This window comes from Babylonia areolata, chromosome 6 (genome assembly GCF_041734735.1).
Source record: "Babylonia areolata isolate BAREFJ2019XMU chromosome 6, ASM4173473v1, whole genome shotgun sequence".
Classification (NCBI taxonomy): Eukaryota; Metazoa; Mollusca; class Gastropoda; order Neogastropoda; family Buccinidae; genus Babylonia; species Babylonia areolata.
This window is the reverse complement of record NC_134881.1, coordinates 12,727,690-12,741,524: the sequence shown is the minus strand read 5'-3', so window position 1 is coordinate 12,741,524 and position 13,835 is coordinate 12,727,690. Positions and strand designations below refer to the sequence as shown.

General features: G+C 38.8%; 1 protein-coding gene and 1 long non-coding RNA gene across 2 annotated transcripts; both read right to left on the bottom strand.

The window, feature by feature from the left end:
* Window positions 1-164: 164 nt before the first annotated feature.
* LOC143282750 (uncharacterized) lies at window positions 165-877 on the bottom strand. The gene is made up of 2 exons (XR_013055298.1): window positions 744-877; window positions 165-688 (listed from the first exon to the last, which is right to left on the bottom strand). It is a non-coding gene; the product is annotated as an uncharacterized LOC143282750 (long non-coding RNA).
* Window positions 878-4,273: 3,396 nt separating this feature from the next.
* On the bottom strand, window positions 4,274-13,065 carry LOC143282748 (uncharacterized). Its single transcript, XM_076588496.1, has 3 exons — window positions 13,039-13,065; window positions 10,379-11,040; window positions 4,274-8,248 (listed from the first exon to the last, which is right to left on the bottom strand). Exons 2-3 carry the CDS (start codon window positions 11,016-11,018, stop codon window positions 8,031-8,033), a joined length of 858 nt encoding a protein of 285 aa, XP_076444611.1. The 5' UTR covers window positions 11,019-11,040; window positions 13,039-13,065; the 3' UTR covers window positions 4,274-8,030.
* Window positions 13,066-13,835: the final 770 nt, after the last annotated feature.

The following is a 13,835-nucleotide window of genomic DNA, read 5'->3' as shown; positions in this document are numbered from 1 at the left end:
TGATCTTGTTGTTGTACATGGCTGTCTGTGTTAATTTGTTGCTGTTGATCTTGTTGTTGTACATGGCTGTCTGTGTTAATTTCTTTTGTTGTTCTTGTTGTTGTTGTACATGGCTGTCTATGTTTGTTTTCTTTTGTTGTTGTTCTTGTACATGGCTGTCTGTGTTTGTTTTCTTTTGTTGTTGTTCTTGTACATGGCTGTCTGTGTTAATTTCTTTTGTTGTTGTTGTTGTACATGGCTGTCTGTGTTAATTTCTTTTGTTTTTTGTTTTCTTTTGTTGTTGTTCTTATTGTTGTTGTTGTACATGGCTGTCTGTGTTTGTTTTCTTTTGTTATTGTTGTTGTACATGGCTGTCTGTGTTTGTTTTCTTTTGTTGTTGTTCTTGTTGTTGTTGTTGGACATGGCTGTTTGCTGCTCACAGATCTCTGACTGTAAGATAAAGCGGATGGAACAGCAAAGTTATGATTTTGAGACATGCGCAAATGGCTTTGAGAGTCCACTTTGCCACCAACATTGACCCTGCCTGATTTAGATAAATAGATATATAGATAGATATGTTTCAGTCAACAGTTTTTGGGGGTTTTTTTTCTGTTTCAGTAGCATATCGCTGATAATTATACCAAAATCAGGTAAAATGAGGGAATGAAAACTTAACTCAAGGTACCAGATGTTATCATGGTATTAGTTCCTTGTGTCTGACTCAGAGTGAAGTGTATTTGTGTGTGTGTTTTATTCTAACACACCTTGTGTCTGACTCAGAGTGAAGTGTATTTGTGTGTGTGTGTGTTTTATTCTAACACAAACTAAGTTTCTATTTCCAGTTTCTTCAGCATCTCCAAGGTTCAGGTCAGCGTGAGAGAAAGTCTGTTTTAACTCAGTACTGCCAGTTAAGATAAGATAAGATAAGAATAACTTTATTATCTCCAACTGGAGAAATTTGGTCAGTTGCATTATCACAACATAGACAAGTAAACAACATGGGGACCATAACTGTAAAAGTCAACAACAGCTTTTACGAATATTACGAAGATACAAATGTAAAAAAAATATCACATACACCGTTTCATACATACATCCACACACTGCAGGTAATAACTAGGTTTCTTAATGTAAAAACAGAAAGAATTAAGAAACACTGCAGGTAATAACTAGGTTTCTTAATGTAAAAACAGAAAGAATTAAGAAACATTATTTGAATATAATTATAAACATAGCCTACTATACTGCACATTGATTATAATAGATAAGAATAAAGATAAATTGTGGAAAACCGCAACCAGATAATCAGCACACACCCGCACCCCCCAGCCCCCTCTCCACCCACCCACCCCACACATGCGGATTACTCTCCTCACTTTGCCCACAGACAACCCATTTGTATGGGTAAGAAATAAAATCGCCAAAAAACAAATGTAAGAATTTATGAACTGAAAACTTCCAAACTGATCAGTAACATTACAAGTTAGTTGGGGACAAAATATAAAACTTCCTCCCTTCTTATGCTGTTGAAATTTGCACACTGATCACTTGTAAATGTATCCAAGAAAGCACACAGAGTTTGAAATAGATTATCGACGGGCGCCATAGCCGAATGGTTAAAGCGTTGGACTTTCGATCTGAGGGTCCCGGGTTCGAATCACGGTGACGGCGCCTGGTGGGTAAAGGGTGGAGATTTTTACGATCTCCCATGTCAACATATGTGCAGACCTGCCAGTGCCTGAACCCCCTTCATGTGTATACGCAAGCATAAGATCAAATACGCACGTTAAAGATCCTGTAATCCATGTCAGCGTTCGGTGGGTTGTGGAAGCAAGAACATACCCAGCATGCACACCCCCGAAAGCGGAGTATGATTGCCTACATGGCGGGGTAAAAACGGTCATGCACATAAAAGCCCACTCGTGTACATGCGAGTGAACGTGGGAGTTGCAGCCCACGAGCGCAGAAGAAGAAGAAATAGATTATTAAATTCAGAATGTTATATAGCCAAGACAGGGCCCCTTTGTCTAATTCTGTTGTCTGCCTCATGACTGAGATGAAACTGGGTCAGACGCCATTGTTGGCACGCAATGTTCACATGAACCAGTCACCGCGAAAATAACTCTCCTGCTGGTGAGCACAGCAACACACACTGCATTTATTGGTCACAGTAGAGAGTGGAAAGGATATTCTTAGCTTATGACGTCATCATGCAAATTAGGTGCCTCTCCAAAAACTCAAATCTTTCTAAGGCCCCGATTGGGGTCCCTCGTCTGAAACGGTTGTCTGGAGTGAGTTAATGGGATAAGGAAATGTGAAAGGGTATCTTGGATGCATGTATTTTTTGAAACGTTTCCCTTTTATGTTTTTACTGTTAAAAAGTTTCACCTTTTTATGGGGGTGGGGGGTCATGTCTTTTGTTCCTGTCATGTCTTTTGTTTGTTTTTTGTTTGAGCCTAAACCTGTCTCATTTGAGTGCTCATATTTAAAAAAAAAAAAAAAAAATTCAATAAATATTTCACATAAAAATAAGTAATGGTGCTCTCGCTACATTCCATCTGTTGATTTTTATTGATTGTGCTGCCAGTCCATTTCATGTCTGTAGACATTGTTATTATGTGTGACATAAACAAGGCCTTTAAATTTGGTCGCTAACTATGGAAGAATATCCGTTGAATATGTATAAAAATGCTCAGGTAACTTTTCAGAATTTTAGTCTTGTATATATATATATATATATATATATATATATGTGTGTGTGTGTGTGTGTGTGTGTAATGCCCCAGGTTTTGGGGTGGGTTTTTTTCAGAATTTGTAACTTTTCTTCAGAAGAAAATTCAATTGAAATATTTTTACTGCACTTGTGACCAGTAATACAGATCTAAATATATATATGTGTGTATTTGTAGTTTGTTTCTTTTGTATGCTCTCTCTCTCTCTGTCTCTCTCAGTAGCATTTGTGGGTTAGTATCATGTGAGCAGATGAGAAGTGATTTAATTTCAAAATTCAAGCATTCAGTCACTGTCTGTGGTGCATTCATGGCCATTTCGTGCCTCCAAGAAATTAAGTTCTATGTTAATGCTGGATATACAGGCACATGCACACAGAGAAATGTTTTGCATCATTTAATTAGAAGCTCATATATTTCCACAATGAAAGCATGAACAATATACTGCTGCAGAAAGCTGTGGTACATGTAATACTCCACACTAAGCATGCAAACGGATCTGTCACACACACGCACGCGTGCGTGCACACACACACACACACACACACACTCTTCTACTATAATACAGTCAAGTCTGATGGCGATGCTCTAAACTCGTGCAAAGTTTTTGTTTTAAGAGGAATAATGAACTGATTCATAATTCAACGAAGAAACTACCGCCAGCTGCAGAACTTGACAAAGCAGTAGCATCAATAAGCAAGTCAATGTATAAAATTTACAGCACTTGAAATTAATGTCAAAGAGAAATAGTCATCATGTTATATACACACTGTATAAAAATACTGAAAAGTAACTTTTAAGTTATTTTTAAACAACTTTCTAAGACATATTGGGTTACTGAATTACTGTTGCTATTAGCCCAGCTGACCCCGCAGGGCCATATCATGACTGCCCTACTACACAAATGTCCAACCATGTCAAACACAAAACTGTCACATAAAAAGAAAAAATCATTTAGATTTTTTTTAGATAAACTTACAAAACACAGTTCATGACACATTATCTTAAGCATTCAGCTCTCTAGGGCAAATAAGATTAGGTCGTGCTAAGGACGTTGGCCCTTCCACTTAATTTATCATGCCCAGACTGTGAAATATCATTATAAAAAAAAATTTTAAAAAAAGAGGAAAAATCAATACTTCAAAGCCAAACAAACAAAAAAACCCATTAAATGGCCATATAGGCAAATAACAGTAGACAAGAGAATGGACAGCTAGTGCCCATCTCAGTGTTTACCATCTCACTATCTTATTGCCAGAGCAAAACAGCACAGATAGTACATCACAGACTGCGGAAAAGAACAGCTAGTGCCCATCTCAGTGTTTACCATCTCACTATCTTACTGCCAGAGCAAAACAGCACAGATAGTACATCACAGACTGCGGAAAAGAGGGGAAAAAAAAAAGTGTCAAGGCTTGCTCGAAAAAAAGAGAGGGGACTGGACTGGGTTGAAAGGGTTAACTCAAAGATATGAGGAAACACATAGAAAACGTCAGGTTCCATCCTCTTCCACCCAAACCCCTTACAAAAAATGGACTTGAAAATACAAAAAAAAACAAAAAAACTTAGCCGTATGGAGAGCACAGGAACAGTAATCATGATGGCTGCCGGAAAAAAAGGGCGCTAGCCAGGGGGACAAAGGGGGGATTACCTACTTACAGGAGGTTATCGGCCATAGTACTTTCGTTTTCTCCGCATAGGCGGATAGTAGTTTGCACAGGACAGGAATGTCAGACCCCTGCCGGAGTCTGCACTAGTTGGGTCACGGTAAGTATGTTATGTAAACGTAATTTTAGATAGAAAATTTCCTTTTTCAATGAAGAAAAACAATTCAGTGGAGTCATGGCCTAGAGGTGACGTGTCCGCCCAGGAAGCGAGAGAATCTGAGCGCGCTGGTTCGAATCACGGCTCAGCCGCCGATATTTTCTCCCCCTCCACTAGACCTTGAGTGGTGGTCTGGACGCTAGTCATTCGGATGAGACGATAAACTGAGGTCCCATGTGCAGCTGCACTTAGTGCACATAAAAGAACCCATGGCAACAAAAGGGCTGTTCCTGGCAATATTCTGTAGAAAAATCCACTTCGATAAGAAAAACAATTAAAATTGCACGCAGGAAAAAATACAAAAAAATTGGGTGGCGCTGTAGTGTATTGACGCGCTCTCCCTGGGGAGAGCAGCCTGAATTTCACACAGAGAATCTGTTGTGATAAAAAAGAAATACAAATACAAATATAAATTAAGTCTTTGCATCACTGTAAGTGTAACTATGAACACATCTAACAATGAAAATGTTTCTGAAAGCGAGTCACCTCCAGCTAACCAACACATTAATTTGTATGGGAGGCAGGAGTTATCCACATGAAAAACAATGAAATGTGAACTGTGCTTTGAAAGTCAACTGGATGATTCAGGAAGACACAAACATCAAACAGCTGCCAGAAAGGCAATTAATTAATTTAACACACAACTGGCTTATACTTTAGTAATATACAACTTACAAAAATAGACTGCACACATATTTCGTCCACATCTTTTCCAAAATCTGTATCATGTTCAAAGCAAAACATGGTTTTAGAAATTTAAAAATGAAATGGTATAACACTTTTTAACATGGCACGCTTTTTTTTGTTTTTACAAAATATATCATCCTGTTGTAAATCATCTTTATCTTTAAAGCTTCTATAGAAATTGTGATGTATCCTTTCTAGTCTACATAAGAACACCCAGACAGAAATTTATTGACTACATTCAATCCGGTTTAGATAGTACACCCGAGTTTCCAAAACTGGAAAAGTTTTCATTGATATTTCCAAAGTGAAGAGCATTTGTACATTCTTCTTTCACAGGCCTCTCAAACTGATCAAAATCATCTGAAAAATTGCCCTTGAAAATGGTAATAATAATAATATTATTTTATCATTATTATTATTATATAATAATAATAATAATAACATAATTTGTTGATTGATAGCTGCTGATGCAAGGGGGGGTCATAATACATGCACAGATTTGAATTTGTTATTCCCCTTCCCCAGTATCAAGAGAAAATGAACAGTGATCCTAATGGTTTTCACTTGGAGGAGGGGGTGTCTCCACACCCTCAAACAGCTGATCAACTGTTATAGAATATAACCTTAGACACCAGACATCTTCCATCGCTGGTCTTCATCACCCTTATCCTCTTCATTCTTTTTTTTTTTTTTCAATTCTTACACCAAAGACATCACAGTATAACACAAAATATGCCAAACCATAACAATCTCTATCATATATCAGCCATATACAATTTACATGAACACCAAGAGCAATTTGAAATGAACTCTCTTTTTTTAAAAAATATTTCTTTAAATATTATAATAAAGAAGTATGGGCCTCTTCAATCATTCAGTCTTGCTCATCTCACATCAATTCATATAAATTTCTACAACAAATTCCCCACTGACCAGAAGCACAGTTGTTAATTACCAATCCTTTATCAATGATGGTCTCTCTTGTCCTGCCAAAATGACAACAATGTACGACAGATGACACAAATTTCCGGCCAAGCGAACTAAGGTTACAAATGAAACCTGTCGCCTGCACGCAATTCCAGACATAGCTGCCATCAGTAACAGGGGAGGGATATCACACAGACTGACACAGGACTATCACCTCAGTCCTCCATGAATTCAACAATGCACTCCAATGGTATCTCTCTCTCTCTCTCTCTCTCTCTCTCTCTATATATATATATATATATACACATTTGTGGGTAAGTACACACACATATTTAACATGAGAGAGTTAAAATAATTCCTTTTTCTTCACAACAATGTGCCAAGTCATCCTATTGCTAGGCACATGGACTGCAGTGCTAGCTCTCTCTCTCTCTCTCTCTCTCTCACTCACACAGAGAGAGAAAGAGAGAGAGAGAGAAGGAGAGAGAAGGAGAAGAAAATGAAATAAGGAAAGAGGGCTAACAATGGAATGTTCACCAACCTGAATAAGGTAGCAGTTCCCCCCTCCCCTCACCCCCTTCCCAGGAATACACCCAACCACCACCTCCATAGTATTCATGCAGTGAGGTGAAATTAAGTTGGGTCCAGGGTGAAATGGGTCCAATTCACCTTTTCCTGATTCACCTACTCTGGAATTGCTGCCACCTCTTGACAGCTTGACTCTTAGTCCTGTTTTGCCTACCTGCCATTCCCGTATTGCCAATTCAGCCTCTCTCTCTCTCTTTCTCCCTCACACACACACACACACACACACACACACACACACACACACAATATGTACATGGTTGAGTATCAAAATGCGTATGTGCACAGATACCACAGATACCAATGTTCAGATTGCCAAAAACAAACACAAGTGAAAAAAACACACACACACAAGAGAAAAAAAAGGAGAAACTGAAAACTGTATGAAATAGGGAAAGAAAGTCTTCCTTTTCTTTTTAAGATATGTGTAATCAGTGATATTGATAAGAAACTCTAGGCAGAGCTGGACAGTGCAAGGTCTTCAGAGAAGAAGCCCCCCTCAGTCAAGTGTTTCGGCCCTCAACTCCTTACACTCTAAGGGGGCCGGGCCACACCCATTCAACTTGAAATCAACAAAGGATAAAATTAATGCTGGACACCTGTACTTCTAAAATAACATATACAAAAAATGTTAAATTTTAAAAAAGCTCATGACTAACATAAAGTAGGACACAGTGTACAGATGTGTCACTGACTTTACCAACTGGGCCTCTAAAAAAAAATAAATAAATTAAAAAAAAAATTTATTATTAAAAAAAAAAAAATATATATATATATATAGAGAGAGAGAGAGAGAGAGAGAGAGCACACTATTTCCTAATGAACGACAAACCATCCAGTGGCATAACCAAGTTTTGCTTGTGCTCCCAAGGCACTGCGGTATTCCTGGCAGTTCTCAGAAACATTTATTTAAAGCAAAAGTTCGAAACAATATCAATTGTAAAATGCAGAGAATGGACACAAGAGAAACAGAGAATGACGGGAACTGGAAAAAGTTAAAAGAAAGATTACAATAAATGAATAAGGACAAAGGGGAGAGAAGGAAAGAAAGAAAAAGTGATATTAACAAAATATTTTAAACAATGACACCTGTTGTTTCTTTTTTTTTTTTTGTCTTTTTTTTTTTTTTTTTTTGTCTATAGCAGTGCATCCATGATTCTATTTTCATATATATTCTAAAGTATCTTCTTTCTTTCATTTTCAGTAGTTTGGTTGTTTTGTTTTTGTTGTTGTTTTTTTTCCAGTTGATGCACGTGTTCTGCTTCAAATCAATGTCTGTTTACAGTTCTGTTGTTTGAATTACATGTCAGACTGCGAGCGACGCATAATGGACAGCAGCATATCTGCCGAGAACTTCAGTCCTTCCGAAGGCCTGGTGCACACAGGGCAATATTTTATGCCCAAAAAATGAGGGTCAAAGAAACATCGTTGACACAGGAAGGCATGGCAACAGGGCATTACCCACACCGCTGGATTTTCCTCACGGCAAGCGAGGCAGCCTGAATTCCAAAGACGTTCTGAAACACACATACAACAAACCATCACAAAATTTTTGTTCTTCAGATTTATAAAGCTTTCTTTTATGTTTACTAGTTAAGACACTTGTAATGTATGCATATTTAAGTAGTTTTAACACTCGTAGTTTCAGTTCAGTTTCAGTAGCTCAAGGAGGCGTCACTGCGTTCGGACAAATCCATATACGCTACACCACATCTGCCAAGCAGATGCCTGACCAGCAGCGTAACCCAACGCGCTCGTAATGTTTGCATATTTAAGTAGTTATAATTATGGCTATCAATCATCCACAATCATCAATCATCCTGTATCAAGGATCTTCATAGTTTGCAGGCAGGCTCAAGGCCTGAAGAAGCCTTGGCACAGAAGTCAGAACTGAAGGCACTGACTGACTGATAATTTGTTCAGCACTGTTCAACGTTATGTTGATACACACACACATACATACATGCATACACACTACACACAAATGTGCACACGTGTGTGCGCACACGCACACACACACATGTGCGCACGCACATACACACGCATGCACACACACACACATACACACGCATGCACACACACACATACACATACACACACAGAGAAAAATTGTGAGCACTTTTGACCAGCAGTGTGTGTGTGTGTATGTGTATGTTTTCTTCAGTTTAACGTCTATTCACTATAAGTGTTTTTAGACAGAAAGGAGTAAAGTAGTGTATAAAGGAAAGGGAATGCATGTGAATATTAGTGTAAAAAAATAAATAAATAAAAAATCATGTTATGTATCAGACTCAGAGGAAAAGTATAAGAAAAAGTCTAAAGAGGTTGTGGTGTGTATTGAAAGAGTTGTCATGGGAAGGAGAATATGTATATGCATATCAACAAGTATTAACCTACAACAATGTAAATATGAATAACAGTATTAAATATAATACATCAAAGGAGGATACCAACTGGACTGGAGTTTAAAATTTCTGAAAACATTCTAAGCAATGAATAATCATTCAAAATCTTTTCAGTGGCTAATGAAATATTGGAAGAAAAGTCATCAACTACATCTTTTGGAAGTAACTGTCTTATGCTCGTATGTGTATGTGTGTGTGTGCATGCGTGTGTATGTGTATGTGTGTGTGTGCATGCGTGTGTATGTGCACGCACACGTTTGTGTGTGTGCGCACACACGATTGCACGTGTGTGTGTAGTGTGTATACATGTATGTATATTATCAACATAACATGTGTGTTTGTGGAAGAGAGAAAGAAAGGGAGAGAGAGCGAGGAAAAGAGAGGGAAAGAGTGGGTCGCATGAAGTTGAATGCAACCGAGGCATCATATATTACAAGTTTAAGCTAATCATCATCAAATATCATACATGATACTATCCACAACAATAACCATAATTATGATGATGATGATGGCAATAACCACAACAATAACAATAATAATGATAAAAACAATAAATGATAATATTAATTCATATAGTGCTGAATCTTGTGCAGTGACAAATCAAAGTGTTTCCACAACAGTCACACAAATGCATGCATCACGTCATTATGCAAAAATGATAAATACCAGTAATCCTCAAGAAACTCTCCTTCTAATTCTAAATGTTCTCAGTATATATACGATCAACTAAATACGATTCACACAAGAGACACTGGACACAAAGTCAATGGAAGGGAAAGGACTTCTTCTTCTTTGTTCGTGGGCTGCAACTCCCACGTTCACTCGTATATACACGAGTGGGCTTTTTACGTGTATGACCGTTTTTACCCCACCATGTAGGCAGCCATACTCCGCTTTTGGGGGTGTGCATGCTGGGTATGTACTTGTTTCCATAACCCACCGAACGCTGACATGGATTACAGGATCTTTAACGTGCGTATTTGATCTTTTGCTTGCATATACACACGAAGGGGGTTCAGGCACTAACAGGTCTGCACATATGTTGACCTGGGAGATCTTAAAAATCTCCACCCTTTACCCACCAGGCGCCGTCACCGAGATTCGAACCCGGGACCCTCAGATTGACAGTCCAACGCTTTAACCACTCGGCTATTGCGCCCGTCGAAGGGAAAGGACAACACATCAAATGCAACACCAGTCTGTCTAATACAAAGCATTGCTGTCAAGTGTCATGACACTGACCTTGTCTTGCTCTCCGAAGGTCCACAACGACACCACCTCCCTCATTCACCACAGCTGGCTCTGGTAATCTGAAGTGTACTCCTTGTTGATTTCTTAGTCTTCCAACCTCTTCCTGATAGCGCCTCAAATCCTGGGGTCGAGCACTGACAGCAGACCTCTCTTGAGGTACAGCGCAGTTTACTGCCGCTGATTTCTGCTCATCAGCTGCACTGGCAGTGCCGAGTGACACCTCAGGACCAGACGCTTCTTGATAGTGCTGGTCAGAGCCATCCTGTGCTCCCTTCAGGTGGACATGGTGATCAGGTACAGGTGGAAAATGCTCTTTTCGCCCGTTTCTCAAACTCTGAACATCACATCCTGGGCTTTCACTTGTGCCTAGCACTGACTGTGCTTGAGTTTCAACAGAGGAAAGGGATGAAGCAATTGTTCCCATATCTTCATCCTCACACGGAGTGGTGTTTACTGAGGCGTTTTTCAAGTTGTTTGCTCTCAGCACAGGTGCTGAGGCACTGCTGTAAGCTGGTGGATCATCTGAGAATTTAGCAGAGGTTGGGCCAGGGTCCATGGAAAATGACTCTCCTGCTGCTCCTTCATCAATGCTGTCATCTTCTGCTTCATGCCATGGCTGTATAGTTGCCATTCTGGTCTGTTTTCTGTTCTTCCTGTTTCACACACACACACACAGAAATGTAAAGTTATAAGTTACTGAAATGTAAACTTAACTTTGCTTGAATAATAAACGTAAGCATTCACTCTCCATGCTATTTTCTTTCTCCTTCATTGAAACATTTTAATTTCCCCAATTCCCGCACCCTCCTAACCCACCCCCCACCCCCAAAAAACAACAACAGCAACAAAGATGAAAAGAAAAACAATCAAACCATCTACATCTTTTATTGATAAGGCATGACTTCAGTTGTCTGTACTAGTATTCTACTAGCATTATTACTTGTAGTACAAGGACTGATGCTCAACAGCCCAGGCCTCAAGACCTTTTAAATGTCCCATATTTGGTGATGATTTAAATTAGGATCTAATCACATGACAACTGTAAATCATCCTACTGTAAATCTTGTCATATCATTTTTAAATCAATCTCAAGAAAAAATAGTTTTTCAAATTATCGAATGTTTGTCCAGAAATTACTGAAGTTGTTAATATTTGGAGCAAACTTATAATCAGCGGGAACTGATTTGAATGCTTAGCAACTTTGTGAGAAAAGGAAAACTTTAAAAAAAAAAAAAAAATCTTTTTCCTCTGTGTGTGTGTGTGTGTGTGTGTCTGTGTGTGTTTGTGTCTGTTACAATGTTTAACGAAGATTCTCCCATAAAACGTTTGACTGCTATCAACCTGTGAAATGGAGAAAAAATGTGCTCACATTAACATCATCAACACCACTGAAAAGCTTGTTTGCCTGAATAAGAATTTAAGATTGACTCTTCCCTTCAAAGAGCGGGAGTTAAATACTTTAGCCTTTACATGTAAGACATTCTTTTTAGCATTTCAGTAGCTTTGTGGCATATCTTTGCAAATTTTCTTTAGATACTGACAACTGCAACAGAAACGGTCACAATCCCCAGATATTATATTTGCATATATCGATTCAAAGAGAGAGAGAGAGAGATTCCAGATGCAGTTGAACAAATAACACTTAACAGGCAAAACTTCATGAAAATATCTCTGTCCAAGTAAATGAAACTTCTCAATACCTTAACCCATAATTTGGCTTGTCTTATTCACAGCTATCAAGACCATGCATTCCCCTTTTCAGCAGGATTCTAAAAAATAAAATAAAAAATAAATAAAACCTTGAAATAAGGGTCCATAAATGGGGCATGAACTTCAGTGCAAAACTATTGTACACTTTGCACAAGTTTATGTATCGTCGTCATACCATCATTGCATGCTTTACAACTGCATTCTTCAGCACCTAACTAGCAACCCTATCCTGGCACCCTGATATGTCAGACCCTGGAACACCAGTGTGTAATATGTCTGTAGAACGGCCAGCACCACATTGATTTGGCTACCTATACCATAACCTCCATCATTGCCAACATGGAAAACAGAACGGCATGCCTGGTGCTGGTCAAGTAAATAACTTTTAATAAGAACATGGAACCATTAAAAGACCACAACACGCAGCACTTCGTTTCAATATCTTACACATAAGTCACAGTGATTGTCGTCTTTTGGGTTAAGATCTATGCATACAGATACTGTATGGCACTGCTGACAGCGAATTATTGATTGCATCAGGCAGAATGCTCCATTGGTCCGAAAGTCTGAACTTGCAAATCGCCAAGGCCGTACGATACACTTACGATTTGCATTTTAACTAGGAGGTGACTATGGGTCTGGAGACTAACACCTACATTAATATTCATTTCCAATGACAAAAAAGAAGGAATCTAAAACAAAAGAAACTTGCCGACTGGGACGACAAGACGCGGACGTTCACTCCGTCAGTCACTCTGAGGAGCGGAGGGGAAGAAATAAATACTTGTATGAAGCACAAAAACGAGACGGTCCGAAATGCCTAACCCAAAATATAACCGAGAGATACAGCATCCCCAAATCACTGTGCATATTTACTGACCTTTTGGTAAATTATTAGGTTTATGCGTCACTGTTGTTTTCTTGTTGAAATGATAACTTACTGCACACGCCCAATGTGGTTGCTTTTGGGAATTTAGACCTTTGCGCAGTCAATACCATATAGTGCATAATATTTAGCAGTCTGCTTGGCATCACCTGGCATGCAGTTTAATTTTGGTGTGCAAGAGAATAATAAAGGAAGAAAGAAAAAATTAAAATGGAAGAGCAAGCACTTCTGTATGCAATTATTATTCACATAACAGACAAGTACCTGCGTAGGAATATTTACGAGAATCTCGCGCGATTCTCGAAACAATCATTTCAATTAATGTTGCGCAGTAGCCACGTAATTTCGGGGAAATCCGATCGAGTCGGCGCCCAGAACGTTCTGCATCACGATTTTTATCACAGTTTATTTTTGTTTGTTACATTCGAATTGTTTTTGCCTGCAACCGCCTCAGGTGGTATATCTGACAGGAATCAACATTCCCGAGCAACTATCGGCGAGCCATTTTGATTGCTGGTGACGTGGTGTTTACGTCATCAACTTCTGTGTGACCGACTGAGTTTACTATTTATTATGTCTCTGTTTCATTGACAAGGAGTGGCCGTAGAGCTTAGCTGAGGGTTGCATTCGACTCAGCGCATCAAGGTCAGTCTAAAACAACCTCTATTTTTTCATTTGAACGGCCCCCTGAGTTTAGTATTCTAAACTGCAGGATTACCCATATACCGTAGTATCACAGGAAAACAGTCACAACAGTATGAAGCTGTATGTCGTACACTGTTTGTCTGGTGAAGCTCTGAAAGTGAACATGTTAATGGATTTCAATTTGATTGGGATGAAGGGAAATGCACA